Consider the following 14,984-nt stretch of genomic DNA (forward strand, 5'->3'; position numbering starts at 1 on the left):
CACAACAGCCATGAGTCTTAGGCGAGCCTTACCCGTGCTACGCTCCGCCCTCTCCCGCCGAGCCCCGCTGTCTACAGCGCCGGCGACCCGCGAGCAGCACGCCGCGGGCCTGGAAGCCGTGCGGGGGCGCGGGGCGGCCGAGGCCGCGCGGCCGCCAGTGCCCGCCGTGGACTTCGGCAACACGCAGGAGGCATACCGGAGCCGGCGCAGCTGGGAGCTGGCGCGCAGCCTTTTGGTGCTGCGCCTTTGCGCCTCGCCCGCGCTGCTGGCGCGCCACGAGCAGGTGTGCTGGGGCTCGGGGACGCTGGGGGTGGGGTGCGGCCAGGGCTCCGCGGGCCTTCGCCGGTCCTGGGAGCCCTTATGAAGTTTCAAAGTGGAAAGCGGGGCCTCTGGAGCATCGCCTGTGGCCGGGAAGTCAGGTGTATCCTGCACGCCCTTTCGGGCCCGTGAATTTTACTACGTGTCAGTTACTGGCAGCTAAAAACAAAGATTAGTTTAAATATTAAGCTATATGCTGCTTGCAGTAATACACAGTGTTCACCCGAAATTTAAAATTGAGTGTCGTCTATGTTGCCCAAAGGGAAGCCTGGCCGTACTGAGCGGCTCATAGCCTGGGACCCCGGAGTTCTTGGACGCTGTGACCCAGGGGATCCCCAGACATGGTCACTCTGAACAGATAATGTTGAGGGAGAATGGGACGCTTGCTGCTCAAATATCCGACTTTTGAAACTTTAACACAGTTACATTGAAAAGTGTGACGGCTTTGGGGAAGTGAAAAGCAGAAGTGTCTTAGCCGCTCTTGGTCAAAGTGATCCTGGGAACAGTTTAAAAGCAAGGGTCCAGTTGGTGCTGAGGGTCCTGAAGGCGCTTCAAGCAGGTGGTGTGGACTTCTCAGTGAGGCTGTGCTGAGCGCACCTTAGCTCCGGGCAGAGGCTAGGGAGACTGGACCCAGGAGGAGCACCAAGCCACACCTTGGGCATACATGAAGGTGAGGACACCAAAGGTGGGTGGGTGATGAGGGCAGAGTTAGAGTTGGGTGGCTCTGAAGGGGCTAGGTTCAAAACCAGCAGAGAAGCCAGCAGAGCTGTGGGTCCTCGGGTACTATGGGTAGCAATGGGAGGGACATGTCAGCTCCACCGTCCCTTGGGTGCCTGCCTGGGGCAAGTGCCAGTGCACTGTGACTGTGCTGTGGGTGCCTGGAGGAGCAAGGAGACTTCTCCCACGCTCCCCTTTGTTCTACCTGTGCCCTGGGGACATCCTTAAGGAGCCTGGTAACTGTGTGGTGTGCTCTGCCTGCCTTCCGTGGGACCTGTTCCCCCTGTCATCATTGCTGGTGGTCCCACTGGTGACAGTGGCCTTGGTGCCAGGTGCTGGAGGAGACGGGGCAGTGGCCAGACTTCAGAGTAGTGGGCCGCTCACCAGAACCTGGTCCTTCTTGTGCTCTGGCCTGCAGCAAAAATTCCTCCTGCTGAGCCAGTGCAGGTCTGTGCAGCTCATGCCCCAGGGAGTGTCAGCCTGCAGGAGCCCAGTTTGAGCTGTGGCATTGGCTCAGGGCCCAGTGGGGGCCTGCACTTGCCCGAAGGCAGGCCTTTTTGAGAAGGGTTTAGAAAAGTAAGGTCTTCCATGATGAAAGCCTCTGTGCTTGGGTGTGAGCCAGTGCAGGAGAATGTGGGGGAAGGGGCAGTCAGGGAGGGGAGAGAACCGGCTTTACCCGTCCTCGCTCTGCAGACATGTCTTTGAGTCTTTTACGGTGTTTGTGTTACTGGTGCAAGTTTCTAAATCCACGAAGGATGTTCCTACCTGGGGAAGAGGTGGGGCTCTCAGGTAGTGCCACCCCAGGGCACGCCTGATGCCAGGATGGTTTTAAAGGGGCTGTTTTGCTCTGGAGTTGGCTTAAAACTGCCAGCCCTGCACCATGTGCTTCCATAGCCCTCTGACAGGCTGACCTCCCCTTTGCCAGGGTGAGAGGGTCGGTGACCAGCTCAGGTTACCTGGGTGGCCTTCACTGTTGTTCCCTCTGACAATAGGGGAACAGGAGGGGAGTGGGAGGTCACCAGCCCATGACCCCTGGACCACATCTCAGCATCAGCCTTGCTCCTGCTCCTTCTATGAACATTGGCTGGAGCTGTTTTCATGCTAGTTGGGTAGTTATGACAGAGACTGGGTGGCCCGCACAGCCTAAATTATTTACCACGTGTTCCTGGGCGGGAAAGTTTTCCGGCCCTAGAGTAGACAGTTGGCCCACTTCCACACACACTGTGTTTCTGACAGTCCTCAGAATTGACGTGTATGATGTCCGGGTTTTTCCAGAGCTGAATGCTGGTTTTCAGGTCCCTGTTTCTGCCTCGCCTGCCTCTGGGGTGAACTTTGATATATCCAAGACCTGGCTTTTCCTCCTGCTAGGGTGCTCTGACCCACAGACTCGTGACTGCTGGCTAGGGCTCTTGTGAGGTGGAGGAGGCCTGCCCGTCTCCCGGGTTGGCACTTCTACTTTCCATTTCTCTTCTTCTTTATAAAAATGATGAGATGCAATAAAATCAGACACGGCACAGACAGGTGATGGCCTGGAAACCTTCACCCTCCCTCGTGTTGCCGCACGGCTCCTTAAGAATTTCCGTCTGGGTGCCAGCCACAGTTCAGGTGTGTCGGCCTTTGAGAGGCTTGGGCTGTTTGGGACTGGTTTGTGGATGAAGGTGTGTGACTGACTTATGCTTTTGCTTAGACTAGAGATTGCTCCCTGAGGCCCTGATCCCAAGAGATGTTCCTCACAAAAAAGTGGGGTTCTGTTATTCACTGGGTTTGAGAAACCTTAGACTGTTCCTGCCTTGGAGCTGGAGCCGCGGATAGTAGACACACAGGAATTCCCAGACAGGTGGTGGGTGTGTCCTCCCAGTGGTCATCCCCCTGCCCCTCCTTGACCTTATTCCTTCCCACCACTGTCCCCAGTGCAGGAGCACCGCGTCACCTCCTAGCCAGGCAAGCCCTGCACCCTGGATCTAAGTTAGCAAACACCTCCCGCCCTTGCCCTGGCCGGCACTCCCTCACCCCCATTCTGAATTCCATGGAGGTACCTTGCCCCTCCCTCCTTCTGGGTCTCCCTGCTACTAGGATGGGAGCCCTGTCATCTGTTTTGTTCACCCTAAAATTGTGTCGGGCAGGAGGCAGTTGCTTGGGACATTTGAATGATGATGGCAGAAATTTGGGGTGTGGCGAGATATGATTGGAGGAGAAAGCTGAGTCGTTTGGGAGGCTGTCTTCCCCTGGGGGACGTACTCTCGGGCTGCCAGCCTGCTGCGGCCTGGATGAGTGTGCTGAGTCCCTGCTGGTCCCGGGTGGATGGTCATCTCCCAGACCTTTGTGGGTGGTTACCTGGCTCACTTTTAGCCTATGCTTTCTCCGGCAGAACTCATACTCACTCAGAGTTTTGTGTGTTCATCCGTTCAGCACCCACTGGAGGGCCGGCCCCTTGCCAGGCACTGTTTTAGGGACTTGGAATAAGCAGTGAACAAAACATTGAAAAATCTGGGTTCTCACCTTCTAGAAACTCACACCAAATCCCCCTCTTCCCCAGCATAACCTGCAGAGGTGTGGATACAGAGAATGTTATGAACACGCCCACTGCTGTTCCCAGAGAGAGCTGCCGTTCACTTCTTTATCCACCGAGCGGTAGTCAGGCGACTGCCATGTGCCACTGGGGTCACCCATGAGCGTGCAGGGCAGGGAGGCAAGAGCAGCGCCTAGGACCGGCCACCCTGCATGAGGAGTGGGGCATGGACAGTCACTGTGAGCAGAGAAGCAATCTGCTTCGGGTGGTGTCACCGTAAAACCAAGGCCATGAGCCGAGTTTGGCCCTGGGGAGAGCACGTCAAGGCTTTGTGACGGGCGGGCGGGGGAGCAGGAGTGTCCTGCTGGGGACATGGGAGGCCAGGTGGCCCAGGATAGCCGCTGCCCTTTACCTTTCAGTTGCTCCGTCTTGCCAGGAGACTTCTGGGGCAAAGGTTGTTCGACAGGCTGATGAAGATGACCTTCTACGGGCAGTTTGTGGCTGGTGAGGACCAGGAGTCCATCCGGCCCCTGATCCAGCACAACAGGGCCTTCGGCGTGGGCTCTATCCTGGACTATGGTGTGGAGGAGGACCTGACCCCCGAGGAGGCCGAACGCGAGGAGATGGAGTAAGGCCCACGTGGCACCTGCTGGCAGCCCCAGCACACCGGGGCTGGGCTGGGCCTGGCTGGGAGAGCTCTGTCCACCTGACTAACGGCAGCCCTCCTGGGTCTGCCTGGGGTTGTGTTCTTGCCCCGTGAGGATGACAGCTCTGGGCTTCCACCGAGGCCTTGTGTGCCGAAGCTGGAGGAGGGGCAAGGATGGGGTCAGCAGACTCTGGTCCCCTGCCCGGTCAGCCTGGTTTTGTACAGTCTGCAAGCTAAGAATCATTGTTGTATTTTTAAATGGTTGAAACAAAGCAAGAGTAATGTTTTGTGACACGTGAAAATTATGTGAAATTCAAAGTGCTCTCACCCTACAGGGGCAGAATTGAGTGTCCGTGACTCAATGGTGGCCGCTGGGTGCTACCCAGCAGTTTACAAAATAGGATTGCTGACACTGGTGTTGGAGGTGCTCTGGCTTCCTGCTCTCCTGCAGCATCTCTTCTGGGGATTCTGACCTACTGGGCAGGTCCCACTGTCCCACCCTTGCCTGGCCCCTGAGATGATTTCCTGATTAGCAGGTGGGCCCCACCTGGTGGGTGTGGAGACTGCCTGGGGGTCCGAGGAAAAGGGAATGTGCTGCCAGGAGCACACGTGTGGCAGGCGAGCCCAGCGGCTCCTGCCGAGGTCACCAACTGGCTGCAGGGCCCGTTCTCTGGGCAGTGAGTATGGGGACAGATGGGCATCCCCCGACCCACCCTCCTGGGCCATAGGACAGAACTCGAGGACCATTTCACCCTCTGCTTCCTGAAGTAGGAGCCTCATGGGAGATCCAGGCAGAACCAGCCCTTTCTTTGCAAAACGCCCAGTTCCTGGGCTGGTGCCTGCACCCCTCCACCCTTCACTGGCATCTGGGCCTCTAAGTCCTGACAGCAGCCGCGCCTGACCGTGTGAGGCTTGGGAGGCTTGCTGAGTAACCTGCCCTGTCTCAAGCTCTGGTGTTTGCTCTGGCCTGGGGAGGGAAGGGGAGGGGAGGGGCACGGAGGGGAGGGGAAGGCGTCACATGAGGCTCCTGCCCTGGGAACGGAATGTCCGAATGTCCCAGCTGAGCTGCTGGTGGATTGGCCTGGGGAGCCAAGCCCCTGCCTTGTGATTTGCTGTCTTGAAGGCAGGGTTCTCCAGCTCAGCGCCCCGGTGTTCCTAGGGCGGCTGTGGGCTGGGGCTGCAGCCTGCACTGAGGCTGCCTGTTGAATAACTAATGGGCTGTATCCCCGCTGGGTCTGGGTGAGGGCTGGTGGTTTCACAGTGGGATTTTCTCTCTCTGGTATGAAAAGACTTCCTTCCCAGGGCGATCCGCCTGGCTTCCTCCCTGCCCTGCAGGGGAGCACTGGGAGGAGGGCCGGCTTCGCCCTACCATGGGCACTGGAACCTGTGACCCTGGGCCAATCTGCTGTTGGTGCCCCTTGTCTTGCAGGAGCCCTGCTTTGTGGGCTTTGGGACGTGAACGGCAGTCCCTTCCTGTCCAAATTTGGTGGCCGCCGTCCGATGCCAGTGGCAGGGCTGCTGCTAGGCAGCCCTGTGTGCTCCGTGGAGCCTGGCTGAGGGTGCAGAACCAGGCTCATAGGCACTGATCGAACATCCACGCCGTCGAGATGCCACACATTCTCCATCAGGAGCCCCTGTGTGGGGAGCGGAGCCCCTAGACCCTGCTCTGGGGAATGATGTAGAGGCCACTGCCCCAAGTTAAAGCCACAGGAGTGGAGTGGGGTGGGGCGGGGAGCGAGCACAGGCGGTGGGGCCCTGCCCCAGGCATAACCATAAGAGGCACAGAAAAGATGGGGGCGTCTGAACATGCAAGAGGCCCAGCAGGTGCCCTGAGGACGTGGCCCTGGGAGGAGGGGGTCCGTGGGGCTTCCCCAGGTTAGGAAGCTGGAGGTAGGAGGCCAGAGGCGCAGGAGGGAGAATAGCCATCCAGGGAGGGGGTGGGATGGTGTTTCCCAGAACACTTGTTAGAAGGCAGAGGCCAGGAACCTAACTCTAGGAGAGGAGCCTCGCAGGGTCCCCCCAGCAGGCTGAGGGCCGTGGGGAGAGGGCGCAGGGCTGGGTTCCTCTCAATGATTGGCTGTGATGAGGTTGTGATGAGGATGGCTGGGGACAGTGTGGCTAGCAGGTGTGTGTGTCCTGGCTGTGCAAACCCAGGGCTGGCTGGGGGCGAGGCCTGGGCCTTGGTCCCCAGGGTGGAGGCCGCTCCTTGGGACTGGTGTGCGCAGCGTCTTGGGTGCTGCCTGGAGCCAGGGCCTGGGGTACCACAGGCTTTTCTGTGTTCTTCTCTTGCCTCCTGCGTTTCACTAGGGGAGAGCTGGTGTGAGGGCGGCCGGCGTGGTCTCCCCTCACTTTTCACTTTTTTCTAAAAGGTGTCCAGCCAACAAATTACCTGATGCAGAGCTGAGCTTGGAGGTGGCTGAGGGGATGGTTGGGGTCTTCCTGCCACTCCCGCAAGCCCCTGGGTCGCTCCTGCGGTCCTCTCCTGCCCCCTGCCCCCGGGGGCACTCCATTCCCTCCTCCACATCGTGGCCCGTGCACTTACATGTGCACGCATGTGTCTGCACGTGTGTGCACATGTGTCTGCACGTGTGTGTGTGTACAGAGCATGCTCTGCTCTTCGTGGTGACACGACACTCCCCTTCCCCCCAGCCTGGTAACTGCCATCTTTGTCTCCTGGTGATCCACTCACCGGGCCTGGTCAAGAGTGCAGCCCCGCCCATGCTAAGTACTGTCTGCTCTGGGATAGGCCACTGCCCCTGATCACGTGGCTGTGTGGCCGGCTGGCTCCCCTGTGCCTTTGGAGCTGGGCTGGGGCTTGGAGGGTAGAAGGCCAGCTGTGGAACGGCCCCGGGCCCCTGGGGGCCTCTGGGTAGTGGTGTCCCCTCAGTGGAGGGCAGTCTGCCTAGAAGGTGGATACCTGCAGGTTATGGGCTGTGTGGTGACAGAGCAGGCCCGAGCCTTCCTCAGCTGCCAACCTCGGGATGAGGCCCCTGCCTTGGTGCAGATGGTGGGTGCCATGTCATGCCTCCACCTCAGTGGGCCACAGCTGCGGGGCAGCCTGCGTCGGGCCTTACAGGTGCCCTCTCTGTCCTGTCCTCATGAGGACTGGGTATATTCAGGTATGATGGCCAGGGGAGGCCAGGGGAGGGTTTGCATTAAAAAAATAAATTGTGGTTGCTGGTTTGAAAATAATCCTGAGGAGCGCAGGTGGAGGTGGGGCCGGCTGTGGGCAGAGGGCAGAGCAAGGGGCCCCGCTCTTTGGCTCTGGGGATAAGGAAGCTGGTGGTTTCCCTCTCTCCGCCATCCTCAGCCCTGACTGGCCCGCGCCCCGCCTTTTCCTCACAGGAAGGAATACCCCATGGCTAGCCGGCCTCAAGGACCTACCCACGCCCTGGGCTGTGTATTGCTTTATTTCCTCCTCACCCAGTGTAGGGAGGGGGCCTCACCCAGGGGGAGACCCAGGTTCCTCCGGAGCAGGGCTTGTAGGCTGCCAGGCTCAGAGAAGGTGACCCCGGAGGCTGGGGGCGGGTGGGGTGGCGTGAGTCACTCTTACCTGGCCAGGTGACCCTGCCTTCCTCTTCAGCCCTCCTGGGTCAGGGTCAGGGCTCAGCCTCTACTTCCTCCCACCTGTGCCTCCTCAATGGTACGCGTTTGTCACTTGTACCTGAGGTGGCATGACCGCGACCCTCTCCCTCTTCTTCCCTCCTGCAGGTCCTGTACCTCAGCATCGGAGAGGGACGGCCATGGTGAGTGGGAGGCAGCCATTCAGGAACGAGCCCGCTCCCCACCCGCACACACCCCCGGCTCCTCCCCGTGTCCCTGGGCACCCAGGCCGTCATTATGAGTGGCTGACACATCCTTACGGCCCACCTGGGGGGCCGGTGCACTCGGCCCTCGGTGGGTCTGGGCTTTGCCTTCCTGCCCTGGGTTTGCCACATGACTAGGGTGACCCAAGGAGAAGGAAGAGTGGGCGCCAGGATGGGCGGGTTTGGGGAGCAGCACAGGCAGGGGGCCGTGGGCTCGGGGTGGGATGGGGCTGGAGCTGGAGTGCGGCGCTGGTGGCGGGATGCGGGCTTGGGGGTGTGGGGAGGTGGCTCAGGCCGGATGCCCACCTCTCCAGGCACCAGTAAGAGGGAGAAGCAGTTCCAGGCCCACCGGGCATTCGGAGACCGCAGGGATGGCGTTGTCAGCACCCGCACCTACTTCTACGCCAGCGAGGCCAAGTGTGACAGCCATATGGAGACGTTCCTGCACTGCATCGAGGCTTCAGGTGGGGTCCTGCTTGTCGCTGGCCTGCCACCCGCCAGGCCCAGCCTGGGCTGACCTCCACTCGAGGAGATGCTGGTGTGGGAACACAAGGCCGGGCCTGGAGTGTTTGCTCAGGGCTCCGTTCCCATCTCTGTGGCCTTGGTCCTGAGGATGACCTGGGCTCACACCTGAGTCCAGCTCCTTCCTGAGGAGCCTGGCTGCCCACAGGAGGGCGCCTCCCCCTCCTGGGTACCAGGTGTCCAGATGTGGGCCTGTCAGTGGGCCAAGTGGCCCCCAGTCCCAGGCAGGGGCTTGACTCTTGTCACATGACCCCTGGCTCTGCCGAGGGCCACACAATTCCGGGAGCTGGTGCCACGTCCTCTTTAACAGAGAATTCTTCCCCGCGTGGCCTCTGGGTGGGAACACCTGCTAGGGAGGTGAGTTAAGCCACGAGGGCACAGAGGCCTCAGCGTCCATCAGGTCCCCAGCAGCCCTCCTGTTAGTGGGTCCCACACCTTCTGAACACTTTAAGGAGTGGGAGTGAGCAACGCCCGGAGGCAGCCTCCTAGGAGCAGCGCTGGGCACCCCGGGTGGTCAGGCAGACACCCGGCTGCCCAGTGTCCAGTGCCAGGGGCGTCTTCTCGGTTCCCTGCCCACTCTGCCTGGGGGCAGACAGACGGGGAGGGCCCCACAGAAGCAAAGATATGTGTCGTGGGCTTCCGGAAGCCAGAGGAGAGAATGGCGGCGGTGGTTGAGTGCCTTCTGCCTCCAGCTTGTGCTCTGCTGGGCGTGTCTGTGTTTGGTGAACCCCTAGGGGCAGCCCCGGGTGCCGAGGGCATTGGAGAGGAAACAGGCAGGGATTGAGTGGGCAGGCATCACCAGCTCCTTTGCCCACTGCATTCCTGGACCCACGTGGCAAACTCAAACCCTGCTGAGTCACCAGTTCCCACCTGCAGGGTGGGGCATCTGGAGCAGCCGAGTGCAGGGTGTTTGCGGGCGGCGTAGGGTCGTTGTCCTTCTGCCATGGGTGGTCAGCCAGCCCAGGCGTCTGGGTCCTCGGTGGGCTCTCCCCTCCTGTTGCCACACCCCTCGGCCTGAGATTGCCAGGCAGCCACCAGAGCTGCTTCTGAGGGCCAGGCAGCCTGCCCGGGAAGCATGGCCACTGTGGGCCTGCTCGGGCCTGGTGGGCAAGGGAGCAAAGATGCGCTGGTGCCACTGCACCGTCTCATCGGGTGGCTGGATTGTTCGTGCTCTGGGGGTCTCAGGGCCCAGGTGCAAGGTAGACCCAGTACCATGTGTTGTAGGTAACTAATAGGAAGAACGGCCACCGCCTGCCTCCTGAAGTCTGTCATATGTGGATGAGAAGTGTCCTAAGTCTTTTTTTTTTTTTTTTTCTTTTTCTCTTTTTGGCTCCGTTGGGTCTTCGTTGCCGCATGCGGGCTTTCTCTAGTTGCAGCGAGCAGGGGCTGCTCGTCGTTGCGGTGCGCAGGCTTCTCATTGCAGTGGCTTCTATTGTTGCGGAGCACGGGCTCTAGGCACGTGGGCTTCAGTAGTTGTGGCACACGGGCTCAGTAGTTGTGGCTTGCGGGCTCTAGAGCGCAGGCTCAGTAGTTTTGGCGCACGGGCCTAATTACTCCGCGGCATGTGGGATCTTCCCGGACCAGGGCTTGAACCTGCATCCCTTGCACTGGCAGGTGGATTCTTAACCACTGTGCCACCAGGACGTCCCAAGAAGTGTCCTCACTCTTGAGTGGCACAGATTCCGGGTGCAGGCTCAGGGTCCCCCACACACACCCCCCAGCACTGACGGCTCTTCCTGCGGCTTCTCATAGGTGGTGCCAGCAAGGATGGCTTCTCAGCCATTAAGCTCACTGCACTGGGGAGACCCCAGTTTCTGGTAAGTGTCAAAACCTTCCACCCACAGGGAGTTTGTAAGAACTTGGGGCTGCCGTGAGCGTTAAGTGAAAGCTCGTGTGCTGGTGCCTTGGCCCTGGGAGCCAGGCACACGGGTGGCATGGGGTGGCTCGGGCTACGTGGGGGTCCTGGGAGGGGGCTGGATGTGCGCCTGGGATGGCAGCTCAGGCCCGCATCCGCAGCTGCGGTTCTCAGATGTGCTGACCAAGTGGAGACGGTTCTTCCACCAAATGGCCGCAGAGCAGGGCAAGGCCGGGCTGGCTGCCATGGACACGAAGCTGGAGGTGGCTGCACTGCAGGTGAGTCCGCCGCTCCGTGGTGGGTGTGAGAAGGTGGGCCAGGGAGGAGCCCTGCCCAGAAGGAATTGGCCAGGCAGTGTCCGAGGTGGGTTCCCAGGGCCTGCTGCCCAGCCCCCAGCTGCTGGGTGGGTGGGGAGGGAGTCTGAGCAGAGATGGAGGATGTGCTGGGTGGGAGGCTTGGAGCGGGGCTGGCCCTGCCAGTAGCCGAGCTCTGTGGACCCGCAGGGATGGGCAGGTGTGGGGGGGTGGGCAGCAGGGAGAGACTATCTCTGGAGCAGAAACCCAAGGCAGAAGTGTAGCCAGTCTCAGTACTGGCATAATAAAGTCAGCCTAGCATCACAGGCCAGCAGGCAGGGGCAGGAGATGTTTGTGAGCAGGGCTGGGAGATGGCAGTGGGACCAACACCCTCTTGCTTCTGAAGGAAAGCATGGTGAAGATGGGCATCACGTCCCGGATGGAGATTGAGAACTGGTTCACTGTGGAGACCCTTGGCGTGTCCGGGTAAGAGTAGCCCCCAGGCTGAGATTTCGGGAGCAGCCGCCCTGGTTCAGCCAAGGTTCTGGCTTAGCCCCAACGCCTTCCTCCAATCCTGGTCGCCCTCTTCCAGGGCATGGGCCCCCTTGAACCCTAGGGCTTCTTACAGAATTATTTGGGCTGTGGAGTGAGGGTGCCACACCTAGCCGTCCCAGGACCCATCTGGCAGGCGGGTGCAGGGTGAGGGCAGCTGAGATCCCGGAGGGTTCCAAGCCTCATTGTGAGGAGCTGGGGGCTGGCGGCAGTGTGCCGTCCCCTCCTGCCTGGTCTCCCGCGTCCAGCTCTTCCCCGAGCCTGATGTGGCCTGGGTGGTCTCGGCCCTCATGTAAGAATATTCATGTTTTGGTTTCTGTTTTTTAAGCAGAGGACCATGTTTACATTTTACTAGTCTTTCAAAACTGAGCACTGAGGCAGGTTCTGTGGGGTTGGGCCTGGGGGTGCTCCTGCAGGGAGGGGGCTGGTTTGGGGCCGTGGTGAGGCCGTGTGTCCACATGCTGACGCACCTTCTCCCACAGCACCCTGGACCTGCTGGACTGGGGCAGCCTCATTGACAGCAGGACCGAGCTCTCCAGGCACCTGGTGGTCCCCAACATGCAGGTGATGCTGTGCACGTCTGTGCCCCCCACCTCACCGTTCTCGCAGGGTCGTCACGGAGGGTCCCCGCTCACACCGCCAGGGCTTCCTCAGAGTGGCGCTGGGTCCCCAGGATGAGTGTCCCCACAAGCCAGGCGGAAGCTGTTACCTATTCTAGTCGAGCCTCAGGAGACCCACGCCGTCCCTTCTGCCCAGTGTTGTTTGTTAAAAGGGAGTCGCTGTTGTTTGTTAAAAGGGACTGGCCTGTGTTCGGGGGAGAAAAATGAGACTCCACCTGCCCCTGGGAGGGTGATGGGGCATTTGTGGCCGTGCTTGAACGCACCACTGAGCTGGGATGGGAGGAAGCAGTAGAGGTGCCTTGGGAAACACCCCACAGACGCTGCCTTTCACAAGCTCCAGCCTGGCGACGGAGGGCCCAGGGGGGGTGTGCTTGAGGCCTCGCCGGGAGTGCCCTGGGCAGTGTTAGTGGGCAAGCGGGGCGAGCAGAGGGCCCCCTGTGCTTCACGGACCTGCAGGGTGGGTGCCTACTGCTGACCTGCCCAGCGCCCTGAGTGCCACCATCTGGAGCCGATGCCTCCGTCCCCCTGTTGCATGTCAGTCTGTGATGTGTGGCCAACCAAGTCTGCCTGTAGGCACAGTTCTTCTTCCATGTCCTCTGCCTGCTAGGGGCTGAGTCTTTCCAGGTGATTGGGTGGGTCAAGGGTCACTTCCTGAACTTTGCACAGGAACAGAAGGGGGACCCATCGTGAGGATCCTTGCAGGCCGTGGGAGCCGACTCCTTGGGTGCAGGCTTGACCTGGGGCAGCCAGCCCCGTGAGGAAGGGTGTGCTGGTGGGCAGCACGGTTATGGGACGCTGTGTGGCCAGCAGGACCCTGGACAGGACACTGACCTTAATGCACAAACAGGGTGGCAGATGGAGAAGGAGGTGCGGGGATGAGGCCCACTGGTCCCGGGTACCAGGCACTGGGTATCGGTAGGCCCTGCACCAGGGGCGAGAGGCTGCCCACGGGAAGGGGGGGAGCGCTGGCCTCGAGAGCCCAGGTCTGGAGCTGTGCCGTGGCCTGACTGCGCTGCCCCCTCAGACAGGACAGCTGGAGCCTCTGCTGTTGCGGTTCACTGAGGAGGAGGAACGGCAGATGACGAGGATGCTGCAGAGGATGGACGTCCTGGCCAAGGTCGAGGACCCTGGGATGTGCTGGGGTGGGGGGCACCCGTGTCACCCAGGACCCAGACAGACCCTCTCTCCCCGCCGTGCCCCTCAGAAAGCCAGCGAGGTGGGCGTGCGGCTGATGGTGGATGCCGAGCAGACCTACTTCCAGCCGGCCATCAGCCGCCTGACGCTGGAGATGCAGCGCAGGTTCAATGTGGAGAGGCCACTCATCTTCAACACGTACCAGTGCTACCTCAAGGTGCGCCCAGCGTCTGCTGCAGGGAGACAGGCCCCCAGGACCAGCTGCCAGCGGACCCGTCCCCTGGGCCTCAGACCCCAGACAGGGTGCTGAAGGGGCAGGAGGACGATGAAGGAGCTTTTGGAGTCCATGTAACGTGCCTTAATCGCCAGATTTCGAGTGACTGTTTACTCCCGCCCTTTTTAGCTTGGTTCCGTCTAAGGGTCTGATGAAGGCTCTGGGCCCCTCCCCAGCCTCGTGCGTGTGCCTCAGGGACCCTTGAGCACAAACTCTGGCGGCCGCTCAGGGACCAGCCAGGTGTTTGGAGGACTCAGGGTGGGGTGGGTGTAGGGGCTGCGGGGACAAGGGGAAGTGGGTGCGTGGGGTCCAGGCAGGTGCTGACAGCCCCCAAGTCACCACAGCTGCTGGCCCCAGTGCCCCTGCTGACTACACACTGGGGGGCACCCGGGCCCTAGGGAGGCCCTATGGGACGCAGGCTGGAGGGGGGCCCATCCTGGTCATCCTCAACTTTCGGCTCTGGCCCACAGGACACCTACGACAATGTCACCCTGGATGTGGAGCTGGCTCGCCGAGAGGGCTGGTGTTTCGGGGCCAAGCTGGTGCGTGGTGCATACATGGCCCAGGAACGTGCCCGCGCCCTGGAGATTGGGTATGAGGACCCTATCAACCCCACCTATGAGGCCACCAACGCCATGTACCACAGGTGCGCTGCCCCCTTTGGCTCCTGGAGCCTCAGAGCTTCCCGGGGGGGTGGGAGGAGAAACCGGGAAGGGGCTGGAGCTGACCCGACGTGACCCTGTCCAACGTGGGAGCAACCCGGGGGTCAGAACCAATACCTCCTCTGCCTTTGTTTTACTTTTTCCAAAACCATTAAGGTTTTCTTTTTTTTAATATAAAAGTCTACTTACTGAACTGCCTGGGTTGATAAAGATGAAAGCTGTATCCCGGCAGCCCTCCCCAAATGGCACGAGGCCTGTTTGCTTTTTTTTTTTTTGATGGTACGTGGGCCTCTCACTGTTGTGGCCTCTCCTGTTGTGGAGCACAGGCTCCGGATGCGCGGGCTCAGCGGCCATGGCTCACGGGCCTAGCTGCTCTGCAGCATGTAGGATCCTCCCGGACCAGGGCACGAACCCGCGTCCCCTGCATCGGCAGGCGGACTCCCAACCACTGTGCCACCAGGGAAGCCCCTGTTTGCTTTTTAATTCCACGCCAGGATCGTCTACTGTTTTGCACCTGCTTCTGCCTCTGCCCCTGCAGGGGCTGTGCAGGCCTGACTCACGCGTCACCCTCCCCAGGTGCCTCAACTACGTCCTGGAGGAGCTGAAGCACAACGCCAGGGCTGCAGTGATGGTGGCCTCGCACAATGAGGACACCGTGCGCTTCACGCTGTGCAGGTTGGCCCCGCCCCCTTCCCGCTGGGTGCTCCTGGTGGGCAGGAAGCGTGGGCAGGCAGTGGGTTTTGGGGGGACATCTGTGGAACGAGCTGAAGTGGCGGCTTTAGGGCCCCCAGACCCCCTGAGGCTGGCTGGGCGTTGTGCTGCAGTAGCCAAAAGGCTGTTTGCAGTTACTTGGGTTTTTAACATTAATACCAGACTTACTAAAGTTTCAAATTAAAAAATAAATTTCATTAGGTGAAATTTAAATGTGAAATGTTGGAGCCCTCACATGTGTCGCCTCATTTATAGACAATTTCTCAACACTTTAAACTGTGTTTAGAATTTAAGATAGTCTGTTTTCTCTTTAAATGCTTGTCCCATGGAGCATCCTTATAAGTCAGTTATAGGAATGAGGTGAA

At 60.3% G+C, this 14,984-nt stretch overlaps 1 protein-coding gene across 3 annotated transcripts in view; it reads left to right on the top strand.

Annotated features, from left to right (window-relative positions):
- The window catches only part of PRODH (proline dehydrogenase 1), a 23,415-nt gene continuing 8,431 nt past the window's right edge, over positions 1 to 14,984 (top strand). For 2 of the 3 annotated variants that reach the window (XM_073790448.1, XM_033837503.2), the window contains exons 1-12: positions 1 to 283; positions 3,964 to 4,172; positions 7,902 to 7,936; positions 8,311 to 8,460; positions 10,271 to 10,335; positions 10,535 to 10,651; positions 11,073 to 11,152; positions 11,701 to 11,782; positions 12,863 to 12,955; positions 13,043 to 13,189; positions 13,717 to 13,892; positions 14,485 to 14,583. In XM_073790448.1, coding sequence (XP_073646549.1) covers positions 11 to 283; positions 3,964 to 4,172; positions 7,902 to 7,936; positions 8,311 to 8,460; positions 10,271 to 10,335; positions 10,535 to 10,651; positions 11,073 to 11,152; positions 11,701 to 11,782; positions 12,863 to 12,955; positions 13,043 to 13,189; positions 13,717 to 13,892; positions 14,485 to 14,583 — 1,526 coding nt within the window. In that variant the 5' untranslated portion in view covers positions 1 to 10. Of the gene's footprint in view, positions 284 to 368; positions 989 to 3,963; positions 4,173 to 7,901; positions 7,937 to 8,310; positions 8,461 to 10,270; positions 10,336 to 10,534; positions 10,652 to 11,072; positions 11,153 to 11,700; positions 11,783 to 12,862; positions 12,956 to 13,042; positions 13,190 to 13,716; positions 13,893 to 14,484; positions 14,584 to 14,984 lie in introns of those variants that run through there. The other variant, XM_033837504.2, reaches the window with a different exon arrangement.

The sequence above is a fragment of the Tursiops truncatus genome, chromosome 13, assembly GCF_011762595.2.
Source record: "Tursiops truncatus isolate mTurTru1 chromosome 13, mTurTru1.mat.Y, whole genome shotgun sequence".
Taxonomy (NCBI): Eukaryota; Metazoa; Chordata; class Mammalia; order Artiodactyla; family Delphinidae; genus Tursiops; species Tursiops truncatus.